Source organism: Puma concolor, chromosome E1 (assembly GCF_028749965.1).
Source record: "Puma concolor isolate L17-30 chromosome E1, mPumCon1.1.hap2, whole genome shotgun sequence".
NCBI classification, from domain to species: Eukaryota; Metazoa; Chordata; class Mammalia; order Carnivora; family Felidae; genus Puma; species Puma concolor.
This window is the reverse complement of record NC_141680.1, coordinates 44,003,857-44,026,018: the sequence shown is the minus strand read 5'-3', so window position 1 is coordinate 44,026,018 and position 22,162 is coordinate 44,003,857. Positions and strand designations below refer to the sequence as shown.

Here is a 22,162-nt window from a genome sequence, read left to right as displayed (position 1 = left end):
CTCCTTCTCCCTCCACAACTCAGTCCCTTACCTGTGCCCCCGGCAGATTATGCTTCCCGTTTTCATCGCATTAGGTGTTCACAACAGCCCAGAGAGGAACACCAAGAGTGGAGAGATGATAGGCCAGCTCAAGGTCACATATCCACCGAGGTCCCAAAGCCTCCTGCCCCCACAGTTCCCCTGAACCCAAATGTCCCAGCCATGGGGTGCTTCCGCATGGTTTGAGTCCCCAGTCCGTGAGGGCACAGGAAGTCATATCTTCACCAGGGAATACCCATGGACCCCTCCAGGTCAGCTGGCCAGACCCTGTCCTCTCTGCCAGCCTCCCGGCTCCCTTCAGTGGGTCACCCCATGCCATCTGGACGCCTCACCTCAGCAGCCCCTGCAAACCACAGTCCTCTTTGCCCCGAATGTGGGCCCAGATCTTCCCTTCAGTGCCTGCAGGGGGCTGTCCAGCAAGGCTTTGCTGGGGACTTGGAGAGAGCAGCCAGATTCATCCAGTGGGTACCGAAGAGCAGGTGTGAGACTGTGACACGTGTCTGCCTTCAGCGGTCATGGGCCCACGCTGCTCCACCTCATTGCCAGGTCCACGGCAAAGGACAGCTCACCAGGTTGCCATGACATCCCTCCTTCTCGTGTGGAATCTCAGCCTCTGCTCCTTCAGGCCAAGAAAGAGAAGACAGCCTCCCTTCCGTGGCCGCTGCCTCACCTCTCACTGAGGACAGGTGACATCCAGGACGACAGGAAATGAGAAAGTCCCATCCCCCTTCAGGAGAACAGCGCTCTCCGCCCGGAGGTTCTCCCTCTGGGACAACCCGTCCCAGCCCGTGGTCTTGGGCTGTGTGGTCTGGCATAACATCGTAGAAGGAATGTAACCAAATCACCGCTCGCGGTGCACCCCCCAGGCCCGGCTTCCCTTGTTCCTGCTGACACTTGGCCTTGGCTCCCAACCTTCCATGAGCACAGGCTTGGACAAAGACCCCATGGACCTTGGGAAAGGCTCTTCCCTTAGCACTAGGAAGTACCTGGGGGGGGGGGGGTAGGGGTAGGGGGTGGCAACAAGGACTCCACTTGACATTCTGTCACTCTCGTTGCCTTCTCTGGGACCTGTGGAGGCTGCAAGGATCCGGTGTGACTGCCAGGTGAAGCCCCCAGCACTGTGTTCGTACGCAGGAGGGCGGCTCCGTGTTCCTGCCCCTTTCCCTCTCCTCTGGGCTGGCGCAGTGCAGGTTTGCGGTCGAGACCCAGGAAACGGCGGCGAAATTGCTGGATATGCCAGCTCTCTGTCCCTGTCTGAGTCTGAAGCAGGGAGCCCCCGGGCTGGTAGCCCCAGAGCTAGGTACTCTCACTTCACTATAAGGACACTGAAGCCCACAGAGGGCAGGCACTTGCCCAGGGTCCCACAGCCAGTCAGTTTTGGTGCTGGGCTAGGATGGTTTCCTCTCTCGGCGCCCAGAGCAGTATCTACAAACGCCCCTTTCTGTCTGCTTCCAAGCCTCTCTTCATTCGTGCCAATCTGAACTCATCTTTCAGTCTCTGCTTCTTTAGCAACCAGAGCCCGGGAACAGGTGACTGGCCCCAGCACCCCCAGGAGCAGAGGCAGCCCTGCTGGGGGGTGGGGTGTGGGCAGGGGCACGGCGGGGGCCGAGAATGCAGGCTGCTCTGGCCCGGGGGCCTGGGCCAGGCTGCCGACAGAGGAACCAGTGTGCCCAGACATTGGGGCTTTGTGAGCTAGGAGCCCTGTGTGGGGAAGGTTGTTTTTGTTGACCTGACATTGTTTCAGGTTGACTGAATGGCAGAGTTTTAGCATCCAGGGGCCGGCTCTTCGGTGCCATCCAGGGTCTTGGGGAAAGAGGTTGGCTAGGGAGCCCTCGTCCGGGGCAAGAAGGGGAGGGGGCTGCCTGGACCCTGTGTACACTGAGCAGGTCCCCGTGGGCAAGGCCATAGAGCAAGAGCAAGTTCTGAGCCAAGAGAGAAGAGAGAAGGCACCCATGCATCTTGGGGCCGGAGCAGAGGAATCTGGCCAGAGCGAGGGCGGACAGATGCAGGACAGGGGCACCCAGAAGCTGGGGCAGACCTGCCCTGAGGCTGGGAGGTCGAGAAGCCAGCCATCCGACCTTGGTCCACGAAGGAAGACCCAGGAGAGTCCTTGCGAGCCAGGAGGGCAGCAGGCGGCCCTGGGGGCTAGCTGGCTGGGGTGGGGTGGGCCAGACTCACAGCTGTCCAGATGTGTGTAAGAGATAACTCTGTTTACTGGGCACCCAGAAGGAGCCGGGCGGGGGGTGGGAAGGGGCTCCCGGGACCGTGGGGCGGGCAGATTAGGAGGCGGGGGCATGAGTCAGGGGTTTGGGAGCCAGGACCTGGTGCTGTTAGAGCAGGTGTGAGCTCGGCTGGTTGCAGAGAACACCGGTGGCTTCAGGAGTTCGCTGAGGGACCCCGAGGCTCGTGAGCAGGTAAGCAGGGCCGGGAGGGGCTGGGGGGTGGCCTGCGGCACCTGTCCCGAGGGCTTCTGCAGGTGCGCAGCCTGAATCTGTGTCTAGGTGGGCACAGGCGCCCAACCTCCAAGGGAGGGGGGTGCGGGTGGGTGGGTTGAGAACGTAGGATGTGTGTTGTTACCCCTAAGGGCACAAGCCCATTGGCACCTACAGCCGGAGAGCACAGGGCTGCGGGTGTTAGGAAAAAGAGACTGGCACGTAGCAGCAGAGGCGTGTGGCTGGGGTGGGGGTGGGGGGCAAATCTGATCCCCCCCCAAGTGTGGGTCCTTGTCAGGCTCCTATTTACCAGTCCCACGGGTCTTACAGCCCAGTTCCCTCTTTCCTCCACGTGTGGGGACGTACAGGCCATCTGATCTCCCTCTTGCGAGGAAAGTTGGCCACGGACAGTGCTTCCCGTACGGGATGCTAGCAGGGGAGTCGACCAGGCAGACCCGGCACCGGGCCCATCCTAGAGAGTGTTTTGGGGGAAAGGAGGAGTCCCCCATCACCCAAGGATCTCAAAGCATTTAGGCTAGTTCCATGGGAATTGAAGGAAAATCAGAGACATAGGTGAAGAAAGCAAGTCTGACCTTGATCCCCAGTCTCAGTGATAATGACGGCAAACTTTTACACTGAGCTCTTTGTGCCTCAGACGTTATTCTAAGTGCTTTACGTAGATCAACTTAACTCAGTGCTACAACAGGCTTATAAGGTAGGTATCAATATCACCCCCACTTTACAGGCGAGGAAACCAAGGCACAGAGAGGTTGAGTCACTTGCCCGAGGTCACGCAGGCAGTGGCAGGGCTAGGATCTGAACCCAGGCAGTCTGACTGCGGGGTTCACGCTCTTAACCACTAGTGCTGAACAGCTTAGAGCTGTTTTCTCTTCTAGGAGGCAGCTCAGCATGATGGCTAGAGATGCGGCTGGAGTCAGCTGGGCCAGGGTTTAAACCCGCCTCTGATACCTACCTACCATAGGACCAAAACAAGTTAACCCTTCTGAACCTCAGCTTTCTCATCTGTAAAAGGGGGTTAATGACATTACCCATTTCACAGAGTAGTTTGGGGACTATAGGAGATAAGGCAGTACAGTTCTGTGCGGTGTGGGGGCGATTACACAAAGGCAGTGCTATGCCACCAGGGAGCCCTCCCCATCATCTGGTCAACCCCCACCCCCCCCCCCGCCCCATCCCAGACCCCAGCCTCTGCCAGCTGTGCTCCACCTCCTGGGCTCCAGATGCCCTGCTCACCGTTATCTGGCCTTGCCCCGGCTGGTTGGACGGCCAGGTGTTTGGGGAGTTTCCAGACACAGGGCAGGGATCGGGTTCCAGGCTCTTATCAGTGCGAGGCCGGCAGCTGCGGGGGGTGACTGGGCCTAGTGGGACCAGCAATCTGGGTCATGGGTGCACCCTGTAAGGCCCCAGATGCGTTCAAATCACCCCCGTTCTCCTCTCTTCTGTCTCACTGAGGTCTCAGAACCCTGGCCGGAAGGCCCTCTCCATTGTACAGATGGGATGACTGAGGCCTGGAGAGAGGCTGGGGGCTGCCCAAGGCTATTCGGCCAGTCAGTGGCAGACAGGCTGCTTCCTGTGGCTCTGCACGGCCCCTCGGACCAACCCACTTCTCAGAAATGGAGGCCACAGTCCCAGCCTCACAGGTGGGACTTTTAGCCCCTAAGGCTTAATACCCTTGGGACTGCTAGGGATCTGAGGCCCAGGCCGGGGCAAGGCCAGAGAAGGGAGGAAGGAAACAAAGATGGGAGAAGAGGAAAGAGAGGGACAGGAGAGGGAGAGAAAAAGCTGTGTGACAAGGGCCCTCAAGGGCCGTGCCCTAGTCTTCACTTCCCCTACACCACCGCGAGGCAGGGACCCCTGCCTTTCTCAGTCTGGCGGGCCTCTGTCATGCCCTCTCCCTATCTCTTGGGACCCCAGCACCACCCACTCCTTGGAAAGAAATTTCTCTGTCCCATTCTCTCTGTGTACCTTCCCTGCCCTCTTCCCTCAGCCTTGTCTGGCGCGGTCCCACCTCTGCACTTTGGGCAGCCACTCCTCAGACCCGGACTGTCCTTCCCCACCTCTCAGCCCTTCAGGTCCTTCAGAGCTTCTCGGCCCAGCCCCAGGGTCTCCCTCCTTGGAGCCACCCCACCCCCAACCCCACCTGCAGGTCCTTCCTACCCTTCGTCCTGCCCTACGATCCTTGGCCCCCGACACGTTCTGCTCATCTCTTGTTTGTCTGGGGGACTCGTTATCTCCCGGCGCCCTCAGCCTGTCACGCGTTCCCAGTTTGCGGTCCCAGTCAGGGCTGGGAGCTTCTTGAGGGGAGGGACAGTTGTCTTGTTCATCTCAGCTCCGTGCGGGCACGGAGCGGGCATGTTTGTCGACCTGACCCGAATCGCCGTTGTCGCGACACCCAGGGCTTCAGTGGGTGAGGGGGAAAGGGAGCCCCTCCACGCCCAGTCCGGGGCCACCCTAGGGGACCTCTGTGCTCCCCTGGGGCTGGTCCTCACATTCCCGGAGTGACCATGCCTCCCTCTCTGCCAGAGCCGCAACTGAGCAAATGGAGGCGCGGGGCTCAGCCGTCTCTTGGCCGAGTCCCAGGCATCCTGACTCCCCAGTCCCAGAGGCACAAGCCTGCAGGGCGGAGCCACGCTTTACATTCATCCAAAACATATTTATTGGTGGCAACCATTCTTCTAGGAGTAGGGGATTAGTGGAGACTGAGTAGGGAGGGACTGAGACATAGATCTTGGCACTCGAGCAGCTTCCCTACTAGAGGCATCCTCAGATGATGTATACATAAATGAATCAAACAGCCAGAAAACGACCCATCGGGTCAGTGAATGGCAGGGTGGTCAGGAAGGGAATCTGAAGAGCTGAGATGTGGGAAGGGATGAGGTGTGGGGGAGGGGCACCTGGGATGCGGGCAATTGCATGTGCAAAGGCCCTGGGGCAGGAAAGGGCTCGTGAGGCCAACGGGATAGGTGGGGAGCGAGTATGAGAGATGGAGTGGGGGAGAGAAACAGGGCCATGTCATTCAGCACCTGTGAGCCACTCCCAAGGACGCTACAGCCCCATGCCCAGCAGAAAGTAGCTGTTTCTGGCAGAAGAGGGTATGTTGTGAAGACTGTCAGGGGAGCTAAGCTCCTTGAAGAAGAAACAGGTCATGTCCCCGGAGTTGGCTAAGTCCTGAGGATGGACAGGAAAAGAAGCCAGGTGAGGACTGGTGGCCGGAGGAAGGAGATGAACCTGAAGGCCCTCCATCCTCTCAAACGCCCTTTGATCAATGCCAGCCAAGCTTCCTCTACCTGCCCCATCTCTCCTGGCCCCCGTGCACCTGCCCTCAACCTACAAATCTAGCTCCTTCCTCCAGGCCCCTCCGACACTTCTTCCCCTGAGCCCACTGTCTCCCAACACATGGGATCCCCCTCCACTCAAATGTAGCCTCCTCTGGGGGCGAGGGATCAGAAGACTCCGGGATGCCCTGTGTCTCACTCAGCTTGTGCTGCCCCACTGCAGGGACCAGCAGTGTGGGTTATGTTGGGAGCGCGGATCACCACAGACAAATAGGAAATCTGGACAGCACCATGGGGGACCGGCTGGTGAGTCTTTCGTGGTACCTGCGGGGCTCCTATCTCGGGGCTCTGGGAACCCCGCCCTGGACCCCTGCCTTCGTGGTGGCTGGAGAAGCCCTTCAGAGCCCAGCCCTGATGGCCACTTCCCACAGGATGACTATGAAGAGGAGCTGGAGATCACTCTAGAACAGGAGGACTATGAAGACCCGGACGTCCCCGTGTTTCAGGTGGAGGAGCCAGTGGGTGAGCCCCGTCTCTCTTTGTCTTGTTGGGATGAGGTGCTGAGCCCCAGACAGAGACGGATGGGCAACATGCCTTCTCCCTTCTCCACTACCTCCCCAGCCCCAGGGCCAGTTTCCCCACAATCCTGGCTGATTGAAGGATAAACAGAGTTTTGTTTGAAGTGATCACAGGGGGTGACTGCGGGGGCGGGGTGGGGCGGGGGCCGGGCAGAACCAGTCACCCATGGCCAGGCCTTTCCATTTGGGACAGGGCAGCCAAGCCTGTCTGGGACAAGGGCAGGAGCCCACAGGCCACCTGTGCCCATCCAAGGCTGACTTCTTGGCCAGGCACCGGGTCTGTCCTGAGGGCATCGTTCTGTTTGGGGGTCTAGAGGTCCTGAGAAATGGGGGGCTGTGGGGACCCTCCCAGGGCAGAGAGACATCAGGAAACCTTCCTGGCCCTGCCAAGGTCTTGGTTGGGGAGCCCCAGGTGGGGACCTGTTTACCGTCAACAGGACTTAAGTGCTGGCAATTGGTATGGAAGATAAGAGGCCCCTCTGAGAAATGTGGGCTGGGAGAGGGGTGGGGGGTGGGGGCTATATAAGGTAGAGCCCACCCTGGCTCCCAGTGCTCCACCTGGAGACGGTGAGGAGTTTTTGGGGCGGGTGGGATTGCTGAGGCTGGAGGGAAGAAGGTAGGGAATCTGGTCCCAGAAGGTGATGGGAGAGGAGGGCGATCCTAGGAGAATCCTGAGATTTGCTGCTCAGGACCCTGTACCTCGGAGGTGACCCTCTCTGTCACCGCTGAAGATGAGTCTCAAGGGTCGTCCACCGTGCTTGGACGGTGCATGACAGAGCCAGGCCGGGCCAAGAACGGACACACGGGGGGGCCACAGCCCATGGAGCAGCAGGGGTGGGGTGGGTGGGGTGCGGGCACCCCGGTCCTGCCCAGCGGCAAAGGAAGGGAGCCTTGCTGCGCTGAGGCTCACGGGGGGGGGGGGTGCAGGACGACCCCGAGGGGGGCATTATCTGGGGGCAACCCTAACTGGCCTCCGGGTTTTCAGCTCACGAAGCCGAGCCGACAGCCACAGATTACCACATCACATCGTACCCAGAGACCCACGAGGTGAGGACCCCTGGGCTCCCCCAATTCTCTTTTCTGTGTTGCCCGTGGGACCTGCCCTTCTACCAGGGGAAGGGAGGTGAAGAAGGACAGACACAGCTTTAGCATCGGCGAACCCCACCAACAGGTAGAGAAGGAGTGGGCACCCCGGGAAATAGGCAGAATGGGGAGGACACCCCTCGCTGATGGGGTCTCCACTGAGCAGGGAGAGCCCTGGGCAGAGATAAAGTAACTTCTGGGGACCTGCCCTCCCAGACCCTCTGGCCAGGCTGTCATGTGCTCCCTGGGGAAGCACAGAATTACATACGTGCCCCCTCTGCCCAGGCCCACCGGGCCCCGCACTTCCCTGCTGGGCATCAGACTGTCTAGCTGCTTGGGAAGTTGGGTCTGCCCTCAGCGAGGCTCCAGGGAGTGGTCCTCTGGCCCCAAGGACAGGGTAGGGCATGCCGAGCCCGCTCAACAGTCTTGAAGGCAGGAGATCCACCCGATGACCCCGAAGTCCTCCTTCCTCCCTTTCCTCCCAGGTGTCCTCTCTAGCACCCCTTTTGGTCTGGAGGTTCTCCAAATGCCTCTGAGATGGGGTGAGGAGGCCGGTCAGGGAGTCGGGGAACAGAGCCAGGGGTGTGGGCTGTACCCTTCTCCACACTTGCTGCCTCGCCCGACACGCCCAGGCTGCTGCTCCTGCCGGTCCCCCTCCTGAGCTCGGGGTCTGCCCCGAGTGCCTCCCAGGACCCCGGGCCTCCCTCAGACATCCCTCAGAGCCTGCTGAGTGTCCCCCATGTCCCGGGCTGACAGTCTTCTCCCCAGGGCGCTGCTCCGGGCCCTGGAGACGAACTCGGGCCTGTGGGGCTGCAGGTCTACGTGGAGTTGCACGAGCTGGTGATGGATGGGAAGAACCAAGAGCTGCGGTGGGTGGAGGTCGCGCACTGGATGCGGCTGGAGGAGAACCTGGGGGAAGACGGGACCTGGGGCTGCCCGCACCTGTCCTACCTCACCTTCTGGAGCCTCCTGGAGCTGCGGAGAGCCTTTGCCAAGGGTGAGCCCCGCCGGGCGCCTCTGCGACCCTGCACCTACGGCTCGGTGGAGGGGAGGAGGGCCAACGTCCGGCCGCCCGGCTCACCCCGCCACCCCTTGCAGGTGCTGTCCTCCTGGACCTGCCAGAGACTTCCCTGGCGGGGGTGGCCAACCAGCTGCTGGACAGGTTTATCTACGAGGATCTGATCCGGCCTGACGACCGAGAGACACTGCTCCGGACCCTGCTGCTCCAGCACAGGTGCCCCTGTCTGCCAGGACCTGGACTCCACAGCCAAAAGGCCCACCTCCCCAGCCCGCCTGCCCCAAGCTCTCCCTAGAGGCCCGGGTGGCCCCTCCCCCACCAGGCCAGGGCCCACTTTTCTCCACGATGGCTCCTGCCTCGGACACCTCTTGGGGGGGGTGACCATGTCTCCACGCTCAGATCTGGGGGGCTACTGGGGCTATGGTCCTCAGGAGGCGAGGCTCTCAAGGCCCTTCCCTCCTGGCCCCACCTCGTCCTTCCGGACGGAGGCCACCCGCTGGCATCCACCCCGTCCTTCCACAGGAGGCCGATTGTCCTCCTGTCCCGGGGTTTCTCTAGTCTGGTCACTGGGGAGCCCTGCTTGATCCCTCCCACCACGGGTCTCCACGCTATTAACAGCCCGGCCCGAACAGCTCTCTCAGTCCGCGTCCCCTGTGTTTCCTGCAGCCATGCCAGAGACCTGGAGGACTTGGGGGGTATGAAGCCCACAGTTGTGACGAGTTCTGGGAACCCCTCAGAGCCTCTGCTTTCCCAGCAGCAGCCCTCGTTAGAGACGAAGCTCTTCTGTAAGAAGGTGAGGCTGTACCGGGGGTGAGGGGAGCGCTGGAGAGCTCCCAACCTGAACATGCAGAGACATGACAGTGGTTAGGGAAGGAGGGGGCTGGATGCTCAGAGTGGCCAGAGGCGTCCCCTCACCACCCTCCTTCCAACAGGGAGAGAAAGACATAGAAGAACACTCAGCATCTGGAATTCTGGAAAAGATACCCCCAGATTCGGAGGCCACCCTGGTGCTAGTGGGTAAGGAGCTGGTGCCCCCTTTCCCTCCGCACCCCCTGCTTCTGCCTCCCGGCCCGGCCCAGCCTTCCTCTCCCTGAGCCCGGCCTCAGCAGTGCCCCCCTCAGCCTGGCCTGACCACCCCACCCCCCACCCCGTCACCCCTTCCCCTCGCAGGCCGAGCGCAGTTCCTGGCGCGCCCCGTGCTGGGCTTCGTGCGGCTGAAGGAGGCCTCCTCGCTGGAGGAGGCCCCGTTGCTGGAGGAGGCCGTGCGGCTCCAAGTGCCCGTGCGCTTCCTCTTCGTGCTGCTGGGACCTGAGGCCCCCCACATCGACTACACCCAGCTGGGGCGGGCTGCTGCCACCCTCATGTCGGAGAAGGTGAGGAGGGGCTGGCGAGGGCCGGGGGAGCCTGAGGCGGGGCGGCCGCTGACGTCACTCACTGGACCGGCCTGGGCCACCTTAGTTCTGCTGGTCTGGCACATGCGGTCTAACCCAGCTGCTTCCACCCTGTGTGGCCAGGGACAGGTAGTCCAGGGCTCCTGTGCTCTGGCCCAGCCCTGCCTGATCTGGCCTGGTCTGGTGTGGCCACTCTGACCCGGTTCCAGTGGGTTAGGTCTGGCCTGGTCTGGCCCAGCCTCCTTTCTCCTTTCCCCACTCGAGGCCCTGTCTGCCTCCCCAAAACCCTTCTGTGGTGGGCATAAAGGTGAGGGGGGCAGCAGGAAAAGCAGTTCCTAGCACGAAGGAGATGGGGGAGAGGGTTCTGGTTCCTGGAGGCCCTGAATGTGGCCTCTTGGGTCCTTTCGTCTAGCAGGTGCAGGCAGCCCTGACCCTCTCTCCGGCCCCCAGGTGTTCCGCATTGAGGCCTACCTGGCCCAGAGCCGGGACGAGCTGGTGGATAACCTGGAGGAGTTTCTGGACTGCAGCCTGGTGCTGCCTCCCTCCGAAGTGCCCTCTGAGAAGGCCCTGCTCGGTCTGGTGCCCGTGCAGAGGGAGCTGCTGCAGAGACGAGTAGGCACTGTCAGGCAGGAGCCCAGACTCTACAAGGCCCTAGGTACCTACCCTGCAGCCCCCACAGACCCTCAGCTCCCCCGGCACAGCCCTGCGGGACCCTGCCTCCCCTCCTCTCTCTGTCTTCATGTCTCCCAGCCTCCTTGGCCACTCCCTTCCCATCAGAAGATTCTCCCCTCGGGGCTCCTGGGTCGCTCAGTCGGTTGGACGTCCGGCTCTTGATTTCAGCTCAGGTCATGATCTCACAGTTTGCGAGTTTGAGCCCCTTGTTGGGCTCTGCGCTCACAGCTCGGAGCCTGCTTGGGATTCTCTCTCTCTCTCTCTCTCTCTCTCTCAAAAAATAGATAAATGAGCATAAAAAATAAAGATTCTCCCCTCGATTCCTCTCTCCCCATACCTCCTGCTGTTACCCCCTGTGACCACGGTCCTGTCCTTGACTGCAGATTTGAATGGGGGTCCAGAGGTCCCTGGTGGCCCGGAAGACCCTCTACGGCGGACAGGCCGGTTCTTTGGGGGCCTGGTACGCGACATCAAGCGCCGCTACTCCCACTACCCGAGTGACATCACAGACGCGTTCAGCCCCCAGGTCCTGGCTACCGCTATCTTCATCTACTTTGCTGCCCTGTCACCGGCCATCACCTTCGGCGGCCTCCTGGGTCAGTGCCTCCACATGGCCCCCCTCACCCTCACCTCTGACCCTTTGGCCTCCGTGTCGGCCCTGTCTTCCGTCCCGACCTGACGGTCGGGGCCCCTGCACCAGCCTGCCCGTGAAACGCTCTATTGGCCCTTGGGAATGACCTCTTGACCTTGACCACACTGTAACTTCTACCCACAGGAGAAAAGACCTTTAACCACATGGGGGTGTCGGAGCTGCTCATCTCCACTGCGGCCCAGGGCATCATCTTCTCCCTGCTCGGGGCTCAGCCGCTGCTGGTGGTTGGCTTTTCAGGACCCCTGCTCGTGTTTGAGGAAGCCTTTTTCTCGGTAGCTCTGTTCTGGCCCTGACCCCACCTGCCTGACGCAAGGTGCCTGGGCCTGTCCGCTGACCCAGCCGCCTCTCCCGCCCTTGCAGTTCTGCAGCAGTAACAACCTGGAGTACATCGTGGGCCGCGTGTGGATCGGCTTCTGGCTCGTCCTGCTAGTGGTGCTCATTGTGGCCTTCGAGGGCAGCTTCCTGGTCCAGTTTATCTCCCGCTACACCCAAGAGATCTTCTCCATCCTCATTTCCCTCATCTTTATCTCTGAGACCTTCTTCAAGCTGATCAAGGTAGGGGCCACGGGAGTGTCGACAAGCACGTGTGACTCTGTGCACGCGCCATGTGACCGTGTGTGTCGCTGCGCACGTGTCCATATGGCACTCGTGCGGCTGTACCTTCACAGTGTGTGGCCGTGACCGCATTCCTGTTGACTCCTGCTGCCTGTGGGCCGGTGCTCTCTTTTTTGAGAGGGAGGGAGAGAGGGAGTGTGAGCAGGGGAGGGGCAGAGGGAGAGAGAGAACCCCAAGCAGACTCCACACCCAGCACGGAACCCAACATGGGGCTCAATCTCACGACCCTGGGATCATGACCTGAGCCGAAATCAAGACTTGGATGCTTAACACATTGAGCCCCCCAGGACCCCTGTGGGCTGGTACTCTTGCTGTGACTGCATAGTGCCTGTGCCTCTGTGCGCCCATGTCCAGTCCTGCATGCCGTCTCTACACTCACCCCCAAGAACCACAGGGCCTGTGGTTGGAGCACCCTGCCTCCTCGCCTCAGTCACCTTAAACTATGCCCACCTCTGCATCTGCATTTTATATGGAGGAAGGGTGGACGATGCGTGTCTGCCCCTGATTCTGCTCGTTGGTGGGGCTTTCTGTTTCCAAGTCTTTGAAGCCCTTTTTAGGAACCTCCTTGGCATTTGTTTCCTGCCCACCAGCCTTCTCAGGTCTCCCAGTCCCTGAGTGCTCACGTGCACACACACATGTACTCATTACCACCATGGCTTAACCCCACCCAAGCTGAGCCTGCTCTCTACTCCTGAAAACTAAGCTATAGAATCCCATTGCCCCTCTGTTACCCTGTCAGTTGAGGAAGAAGATAAGTGGATGGATGGATAATAGATGGATGGATGGATGGATGGATGGATGATGGACAGATTGATGGGTGGATGGATGGATAAATAGATGATGGGCAGATTGATGGGTGGATGGATGGATAGATGACGGACAGATTGATGGGTAGATGGATGGATAGATAGATAGATGATGGACAGATTGATGAGTGGATGGATGGATAGATAGATGATGGACAGATGGATGGATGGATGGATGAATGATGGACAGATTGATGGATGGATGATGGACAGATGGATGAAAGGGAATAGGATGCCTTGGTTTTCTGCTGCAGATCTTCCAGGACCATCCACTGCAGAAGGATTATGACTACAATGTGACAACAGTGCCCAAACCTCAGGCTCCCCTGCCCAACACAGCCCTCCTCTCCCTTGTGCTCATGGCTGGCACCTTCTTCTTAGCCATGATACTGCGCAAGTTCAAGAACAGCTCCTACTTCCCCGGCTGGGTGAGCACACCCTCCCTTCACCCTGCCCTTGCCTACACTGCCCTATCTCAGTCCAAAGCATGCCTCTAGGTTCCTCAGTGTCCTTAGCTCTCCTTCTTACCCTAGATTCCCATCCCCCGTTCCAAACCTCCCTGGTCTCCTCCTCATCTAGGCTGCCACTCTTCAGGCAAGACCATCTCCCTTTCTTAGCATGCCCAGGCTGAGAACCTAGTGGGGAGCCAAGGACAGCTCTTAGAAAAGGGGTGGAGAAGCTGTGGGGCCAGAGGTGGGGCTGGGCCAGAGAAAGAAGAAAGGAAGCAGGTACATTGAGGTGCAGGACAGGGCATTAGATGTTGATGGGCTCCCTGGGAAAAGCAAGGCGCCCTGGGTGAAGAAGGGGCAGGAGTGGGAGACAGGAGGTAGGGAAACAACCGGGTACTGACCACTGATTTCTGCCCTCAGCTGCGACGGGTCATCGGAGACTTTGGGGTTCCCATCTCCATTCTGATCATGGTCCTGGTGGATTTCTCAGTCAAGGACACCTATACCCAGGTGACCCTCTCTCCCCACTGTTATTTCATTCTCCCAGTGTCCCCCTCCCAAGAATAGCTTTCCCAAACCCAAAGCCATCTAGAACTACCCCTACCCATCCCTGCCTCCCCTGAGAGCCTCAAGTCCTTCCCACAGCCCTACAGGAGCCCTCTGACTGAAGCGAGGGTCTGGGGCAGATTCCCTCTTTACTCCGAAGAATCTGCTTTAGCCGGGCAGATCTGAGTATGAATCTCACTTCTGACACCAAATAGCTGTGTGATGCAAGGCAAACCACATAACCTCTCTGATCCTGTTTCCTCATCTATAAAGCTGGGAATGAGAAGATGTACATAAAGGGCTTAGTGCAGTGACTGGGTACAAACCATAAGTAAGTTCCCAAGTGCCCAGGACCCTGGCTGGCCCTGCCTCCCTGCCCCCAGCCCCCTGCCTCCGGTGTTCTCACCAGCATCCCCCTCCCACAGAAACTCAGTGTGCCTAAAGGCCTCTCGGTGTCCAACTCCTCGGTCCGGGGCTGGATCATCCACCCTCTGGGCTTGTATTCGCCTTTCCCCATCTGGATGATGTTTGCCTCCGTCCTGCCTGCCCTCCTGGTTTTCATCCTCATCTTCCTTGAGTCCCAGATCACCACGTGAGAGCCAGGGTGGGGCCGAGCCTGGGAGGGTCCGAGGCGGGGAAAGCGACAGGCTCCGGGCAGGCATGACACCAAGGACTGAGCGCGAGTCTCAGTCAAACCTGTGGCCCTCCTGACAAGCAGGAGTGATGGATGGGAGGGGGAAGGTCCAGGTTTTGCGGGACGTGACACTGTATAATTTGGGGAAGCCTTTTTAAGAGAAAGGAGACAAAACGAGGCGCCAGAACTCAGAAGGGACCTGTACCAATGAGGCTCCCTGAAGTTCAGCTGAATCAGCTGCTTGTAGACGTTCTAGATGATATCTAAAGATACTTCTACTCGTAGAGTCTGGATTCTCAAGAGGGGGTGGGAGGGAGGGGAGCAAGGAACTCTAAGGGAGATGAACACAGCAGGATAAATAAGATACAGAGGGACACAAGTATGGAGAAGGAAGGAGGGGCAAAGAGGGTGAGGGTAAGCGAGAGCACTGCTCACCCCTGACCTCACCCCCACCCCCCGCCAGGCTGCTCATCAGCAAACCAGAGCGCAAGATGGTCAAAGGCTCTGGATTCCACCTGGACCTGCTGCTAATTATCGGCATGGGCGGTGTGGGTGCCCTCTTTGGGTTGCCCTGGCTCAGTGCCACAACCGTGCGATCCATCACCCATGCCAACGCGCTCACCGTCATGGTCAAGGACAGCACCCCGGGGGCTGCACCCCAGATTCAATCGGTCAGGGAGCAGCGGATCAGCGGGCTCCTGGTCGCTGTGCTTGTGGGTGAGTAAGGGCTGGCCACACTCTCTACCACCCTCTGGCCTTGCTCCGGGCCCCCAGCCCCTGCCCGTTAGGATCCAGTGCCTTCTCCAGCCCTGCCCGCACTGTAGCCAGATCTCCCCGACGTACCCCCTGCCCGTGTCTCCCAGTGTCAGTTGTCCACATGAGGGAATTCTGGAGGAGATGCCCAAGGCACTGAGATGGACATCTGAGTCGAGGAAGGAGCAGGGGACTTCTCTAGATAGGACCCAGCATTCAGAGTTTTATCCAACAGAAGTTCAGTCAGTGAATGGTGGGTTCCAGCCCTGCCCTGCTGCTAACTTAGTAACCCTCCTCATCTCTGGGCCTCGGTTTCTCAGTCTGTACCATGAGAGGGTTCATTAGATGCCCCTGAAGTCTCTCTAGCTGGGCTGTTCTATGACTGAGAGACATAGGAGGCAAAGTTGGTGTTAGCTGGAGGAGGGTCAGGGTTTGGATAGGTGGAGGGGGTTGGAGGTATTCTGGGCTGGAGCGATGGAAAAGTTGGGCTTCTCTGACCTCTGTGATCCTCTGAGGCTAAAAGAAAAGGCTTTGAAATCGGGCTGGCAGGAGTTTGACTCCCTGACCCGCCACTTAGTAGCTGCGTGGTTGCAGACAAGTTGCTTCCCTTCTCTGGATCTGTTTCCCCATCTGTAAAATGGGGGTAATACCTGGGGGGGAGGGACGGGGTGGGCGAGGGGCGGGGGCCTGGGGCTAGGTGGTGGGGAAGATTAGGACGATGCTGGGAGTGGTTGGCCGTGGGCCAAAGTCTGAGGGGCCCGGCGGGCCGGTCAGTGGCTTGGAAAGCGGCACAGGCATTAATAGCGTTGTGTAAAATGGGGGTAATACCTATTAAAAAGGCTTCATACGGTACCTATGGTTTCATTCCCCAGCCCCTGATGCTTCTGGCCCACTGGGGCCCCTGGGGGCTAAGAGCGTGTGCTTCTCCCCGCAGGCGTGTCTATCCTCATGGGGCCCATCCTGTCCCTCATCCCCCTGGCTGTGCTGTTTGGCATCTTCCTCTACATGGGGGTCACATCCCTCAGCGGCATCCAGCTCTTTGACCGCTTATTGCTTCTGTTCAAGCCGCCCAAGTACCACCCGGTCGTGCCCTACGTCAAGCGGGTACAGAGCCCTCCTGGCGGCCCGGCCCAGAGTGGGGTGGGGGGTTGCGGGGTGCCAGGGCAGGGCAGGCGGTAACCCCAGCCTCTGCCCGCAGGTGAAGACCTGGCGCATGCACTTGTTCACGAGCATCCAGATCATCTGCCTGGTGGTGCTGTGGGTCGTGAAGTCCTTCCAGGCCATCTCATTGATCCTGCCTTTCATCCTCATTCTTACGGTGCCTCTGCGCCGCCTCCTGCTGCCGCTTATCTTCAGGGAGCTGGAGCTCAAGTGTGTAAGTGTCTGCTCCCCTCCCCTCCCCTGCGCCCCCCCACCCCCCCACCCCCCGCAGAGCTGCAGGGGGCAGGGAGGGGTCATCCCCGGGGCTGGCAGAATAGGAGGGGTGGGTCTGGAAACAAAGGAAGGCAGAAGGGCGCAGAGGTTAAGGTCTGGGTCTGGGGCTTGCGTCCAGATCCAGCACTGCCTCGTTCTAGTTTCTGACCCGGAACAAGTGGCTTCCTTTCTCTACGCCTTGGGTTTACTCACCTGTAACAGAAGTAATGGCAGGGTTGGAGAGAGTTAGGAAGCACACGGGCTGTGTTCCACACGAGCTGTCCTCACCGCTGGGGGACTGGTCCTGTGGTCTTGTAAGTCATTTTGGACAGAGTCTCTCCTCCAGTAGAGTGCTTCCACGATGTGACAGTCGCTGTGGGGCTGCCCTGGCGAAGGGGTGCCCTGCACACCCTCTGTAGGCCTTCTCCTGCCGGGGCACCGGATCCCCGGGGGCTCCTCGCCCATTGGACACCGCTCATCTGGACCAAATCTGGGGGCCGAGGGGGCAGGACATGACTCGTCCAAGGTTCAGAGAGAGCCAGGCCCTCTCCCTCCAGAGGCGCTCTCAGCACTGGGGGGAGGGCTCATCTGCCCCGCCTCTCCCCGGAAGCTTACCCTCTCTCCTGCTACTCTACCCTCCAGCTGGATGCCGACGATGCCAAGCCGAACTTTGATGAGGAGGAAGGTCAGGATGAATACAACGAGGCGCCCATGCCCGTGTGAGGGGAAGGCCCAGGCCTCAGAGCCCCCTCCACCTTCCCACCTCCCCTCTCTCCCAGGAAAAGCAGAAGTTCATGGGTATCTCATAGACTCTCATGTCCCTCCTGGGGTAGCAACTGGAGCCCTGGGGCTGTGGGTGGGGATGGAAGGAGTGACTAGTAAACCAGCTTTTATGGCTGGAGATGGCCAGTAGGGCCCACATTAGGAAATTCGCTGTGTAGTCCCCTCCTGCTGCCACACTGCCACGTGGGGTTCCCAAGCTGGAAGGCTCTGATCCGAACCAACGTCTTCACAGCCAGCACAGACAGGGGCAGTGGCAGGGGAGGTGGAGGGGGTGAGGTTCAAATTCCTGCATGCTGTGTGACCTTGGGCAAGTCCTCCAGCCTCTGCTTCCTCTTCTGTAAGATGAGTATAATTATAATAATACCCACGCTACAGGATGGCTACTGAGGACCAAAGATAAATGTGAAAAAGGAGCCTTGTCAACTTTGAAAGGACTGTCAGACGGTATCTTCAGGCTGGCCCAAGGCCACACAGCTCCTGAGCTGTACAGCTGGGGTTTGAACCAGGTCTCCTGACTCTGAGGCCAGAGCCCTAGGCTCTACTTTAGTTACCCACCTTCCCATGCCTAGAGATGCCCCTGCTGACTCCCCTTCCCTATTCCCACCCCCATCCCTTGGACCCTCTCGTCTGGGGCAGAGGGAGGTGTCCTGGTGAGGGCAAGGAGCAGGTGAAGACGCAGTCAGGGCGGGGACCCAGGACTCCTAAGTGCTCACTCCCTCCTCCCATGCTCTCACTCAGTCATGCGTTCATTCATTCTGCAAACACTTACTGAGGGCCCTGGTCCCTGCAGATACAGGGGCAACCTAGAAAAGACTCTGCCCTGGGGTGGGGAATGGGGGCGGGGGAGGGGGGGGCGGGAGGCTGTGATGCAGAGTCTGTGCTAGATTTGGATGGAGGGGGTGAGATCAGATGGGGGGGGAAGGGAGGGAGGTTTGTAATTTATTGTTTGCGTATTTTCTAAGAGCTTTCATTGTACTTCGGCTTCACACAAATGCCCAGGCCTCCCGTTGGAGACGCACTGCCCACAACCTCACCCCAGCTGAATCTTGGGGAAAACCCAGATTTGACCAATTGGGGTAAGAGACAGTGGACTCTGCAGAATAGGGGCATAATCTTTTTTTTTTTTTTTTTACAAAACAAAAATATAAAAAGAGTGGAAAGAGCTGGAAGCGGTGAGAAATGGTTGAAACGGAGAATCAGGTGCCTTGGGCGCCCGATGGGAGGCTCTTGGGTGCATCCCTGAGGGCTGACAGCTGCCTCTCACCACTTCCCCATTCTATGCCTCAGCTTCCTCATCTGTAAAATGGGGACGATAATGGTACCTACCTTGTAGGATTCTTGTAAGGATTAAATGAGACAGTGCATGTAAAGCGCTTGCTTAGCACAGCCTGGCCTCAGGCCTCAGAGGAAGCGCTCAATCAACCTTCGCTGCTGGTATTGTGATCCTCACTGGGGTGTCCCTGCCCCCTCCCTCCTTCTGCTCCTTGAACACTGCTCAGGAAAGTGGAAAGAAAGTCGCCCGCACTGCTAGCACCCTTCCCCTTGATGCTTGGGAGTAGGTTTTGCCAATAAACGCGTCTGTGGTGGAGTGACTGCCTTGCTGCAATTTCCCTCCGAGAGCCGGGGGTCCAAGGGGTCTTGGCCGGACCCTGTGGACATGGCACGCATTCCGTGGGGCTGGTGCCCAGAGTAACCCAGGGTGCGGGCAAGGAGGGCCAGGCTGGGGGGTGGCAGGGTGTATCCTGGGGGGAGGGATACAACTGGTGGCCCTGAGTCTTAGGGTGGAGAAGGCCAGCCGCCAGTGAGAGCGTGAGAGAGCAAGGGAAGACACATTACGCTCTGGACATCCTTCTTCAGAATGAGCAAGACCCAGTGGGGGGAGGGGCTGAAAGGACTGTCATCCGGTATCTTCAGGCTGGCCCTGTCCCTTGTACCATGGGCCCCACATCCCTTGGGGCCAATCAGCCCCTTGGCTTGCACGCATCAAGGTGGGCAGCGCCTCTGAGGGGCCTCGCCAGGGAGGGAAGGCAGTTTGCGCTCAGTTACGCAGGAACAGCGTCTCTTGACCAGCTTTTCCACTGGCCCTCACTCTGGTCCCCGTGGAAGACCACCAGCTTCCAGCAAATCTAGAAGGCTTCTGGGCCAGGTGTCACTCACCCCCTGGCCAGGAGGGTGCCAAAACATAAACCCTCCCCACACTTCTCAGCCTTCCAACGAGAGGTCAGCGCAGGGCTGGGCCACCTGGCTTCCTTCCCTGCATCTATATTTACTTGCCGCCTATCCCCAGCTGACCCCTCCCAGGCTGCCCGGGACAGCCGCCAAAGGGCCAGAGAGCTACCTTGGCCCCAGGGAGAGCCGTCCTGGCTGTCCACCTCCTGCAAACAGCAGCTTCATGTCTCCACAGCAGCTGGCCCGGTCCTCAGGGCTCGCCAGAACCCCACTGGCCACCTTGAGCAGGCAAGGCATTAGGGAAGCGTGAAGGCCACAGAAATCAATCCCATCGACTTCCTGCCTGTCCTGAGGCCTTACTCCCTTTGCGCTTCCGGCCGCCCCCAACAGATGACCTGTCCCACTCTCCCTACTGCCCACGTTTCCTCTAAGAGCTGTCCTTCTGCCCCCTCCAACCCCCCAATACATACACACTCCCTCAACACCTCTGCAGTTTTAAATCCTGCTCACCCACTCAACCCTTTCTCGAAGACTGCCTCAATGTGAATGGGTTCCCGAAACGAGGTCCACACTGCAGTGTGAACACAAAATAACCCCCCTCAAGGTAAGAGAATAATTCAATAGAATCCAAAAGCTATACACCTGAAGACTTTCTCTCTTTTTTTAAAACATTTTAAGGGGCGCCTGGGTGGCGCAGTCGGTTAAGCGTCCGACTTCAGCCAGGTCACGATCTCGCGGTCCGTGAGTTTGAGCCCCGCATCAGGCTCTGGGCTGATGGCTCAGAACCTGGAGCCTGCTTCCGATTCTGTGTCTCCCTCTCTCTCTAACCCCTCCCCCGTTCATGCTCTGTCTCTCTCTGTCCCAAAAATAAATAAACGTTGAAAAAAAAATTTTTTTTTAATTTTTAAGTAAACTCTACTCCACACATTGGGCTCAAACTGAGGACCCCAAGATCAAAAGTCACATGCTCCACTCAGCCAACTACGTACTCCTATACCTGAAGATTGCCTTTTTTTTTTTAATTTGAGAGAGAGAGAGAGAGAGAGAGAGTGTGTGTGTGTGTGTGTGTGTGGAGAGGGGGCAGAGGGAGAGAGAGAATCTTAAACAGGGTCCATGCTCAGTGGGGAGTCTGACGCAGGACTCCATCCCTAGTCCCTGGGATCATGACCTGAGTGGAAATCAAGAGACAGTCGCTTAAGTGACCAAGTCACCCAGGGGCCCCTGAAGCTATTTTTTTTTTTTTTAACGTTTATTTACCTTTGAGACAGAGAGAGACAGAGCATGAATGGGGGAGGGGCAGAGAGAGAGGGAGACACAGAATCGGAAGCAGGCTCCAGGCTCTGAGCCATCAGTCCAGAGCCCGACGCGGGGCTCGAACTCACAGACCGCGAGATCGTGACCTGAGCTGAAGTCAGACACTTAACCGACAGAGCCACCCAGGCGCCCTGAAGCTATTTTTTTAATAGGACTATCTATGGTAACAGAAAAAAAAAACTAGAAAGAGGCCAAATACTCTGTAATAGGAGGGTGGTTAGTAAATTATAACAAATCACCGTACCTCAATATGATAGGCCACTAGGCAGGCCTTACAAATAATAATAATGAGGGGCGCAGGCACCTTGGGGGGCTCAGTGGGTTAAGCATCCGACTTCAGCTCAGGTTGTGATCTCACAGTTCAGGGGATCGAGCCCCACGTCAAGCTCTGTGCTGACAGCTCAGAGCCTGGAGCCTGCTTCCCATTCCATGTCTCCCTCTCTCTCTGCCCCTCCCCTGCTCACACTCTGTCTCTCAGAAGTAAATAAACATGAAAAAAAAATGATGAGGGGCACCTGACTCGCTCGGTCTGTAGATCATGTGACTCTTGATCTTGGGGTTGTCAGTTCAAGTGCCTACTTAGGAAAAAGACCCACAAAATAATAATGATGATGAAGAAGCTGCTGAATCAGCTAGGTGCAATCACGTGATCCTGAGCCTCTGAGGCCAATGAGTTTGGAATTCCAGCTTTGTGATTTAGTTGGAGAAGGACAGAAAACGCCATCTGCATTTGTAAAACGGTGGTAACGATATTGACTTCACAGTGTTATTGAGAGGATAAATTGAGATCACCCGCCTCGGTGCTGGCCTTTATTTTATTTTATTTTATTTTATTTTATTTTATTTTATTATGTTTATTTATTATTGAGAGAGACAGAGCGCAAGCGGGGGAGGGGCAGAGAGAGCTGGAGCCACAGAATCGGAAGCAGGCTCCAGGCCCTGAGCTGTCAGCACAAAGCCTGACACGGGGCTGGAACCCACAAACAGTGAGATCATGACCTGAGCCAAAGTCGGATGCTCAGCCAACGGAGCCACCCAGGTGCCCCCGGTGCTGGCATTTAGGAAGCAAAACGTTTATTCCTGTTTCTTAAGCAAAGCATGAAGTGCTGTGACAGTCAAGGTGACAGCCATGCAGGAAAGGATAGCGTGCACAGGAATGAAGTTTAGAGGCTTAGACGGGAAATATGAAAACGCCACAGTGGTAGAGTTATAGGGGTATTTTTTTTCCCTCCCTCGCCTGGACTTCCAGGGCAAAGGGTTAAATTCATTATCCTCAGTTCAGGGTAGATTTGTTTGTTTCATCTTTCTCGCAATGCTTCCAAATGAATCTCAGACGCACCCTTCAGCTGTGCACCTTCCCACCAACACTGATCATTTTCTTAACCAACCGCGGTGCCACCATCACACCCAACAAAATGAGCACTCGTGCCTGATATTATCAAATAGCCAACCTACGATAAATTTCTCAAGATGTCTGTTTGCACTTGGGGTGTGTGTGTGTGTGTGTGTGTGTGTGTAT

At 58.1% G+C, this 22,162-nt stretch overlaps 1 protein-coding gene across 5 annotated transcripts; it reads left to right on the top strand.

Moving 5' to 3' along the window:
• Positions 1-2,327: 2,327 nt before the first annotated feature.
• SLC4A1 (solute carrier family 4 member 1 (Diego blood group)) lies at positions 2,328-17,306 on the top strand. Of its 5 annotated transcripts, none has more exons than XM_086687496.1 (20): positions 2,328-2,453; positions 5,991-6,073; positions 6,199-6,289; positions 7,331-7,392; positions 8,245-8,425; positions 8,527-8,662; positions 9,113-9,239; positions 9,379-9,463; positions 9,617-9,819; positions 10,288-10,492; positions 10,893-11,105; positions 11,285-11,433; positions 11,522-11,716; positions 12,837-13,010; positions 13,452-13,541; positions 14,003-14,169; positions 14,675-14,928; positions 15,899-16,068; positions 16,163-16,339; positions 17,020-17,306. In XM_086687496.1, exons 2-20 carry the CDS (start codon positions 6,059-6,061, stop codon positions 17,098-17,100), a joined length of 2,775 nt encoding a protein of 924 aa, XP_086543622.1. In that variant the 5' UTR covers positions 2,328-2,453; positions 5,991-6,058; the 3' UTR covers positions 17,101-17,306. The 5 variants fall into 5 exon arrangements, with proteins under 5 accessions (XP_086543622.1, XP_086543621.1, XP_086543618.1 ...); XM_086687495.1 differs by having other exon boundaries at positions 8,197-8,425; XM_086687492.1 differs by having other exon boundaries at positions 8,185-8,425.
• Positions 17,307-22,162: the final 4,856 nt, after the last annotated feature.

Bases quoted from the DNA above. Each gene is read 5' to 3' on its own strand.
- SLC4A1 (XM_086687492.1), top strand. The intron at 9,820-10,287 runs GTGAGGAGGGGC...TCCGGCCCCCAG, and splicing joins CCACCCTCATGTCGGAGAAG to GTGTTCCGCATTGAGGCCTA. The intron at 11,434-11,521 runs GTAGCTCTGTTC...CCGCCCTTGCAG, and splicing joins TTGAGGAAGCCTTTTTCTCG to TTCTGCAGCAGTAACAACCT.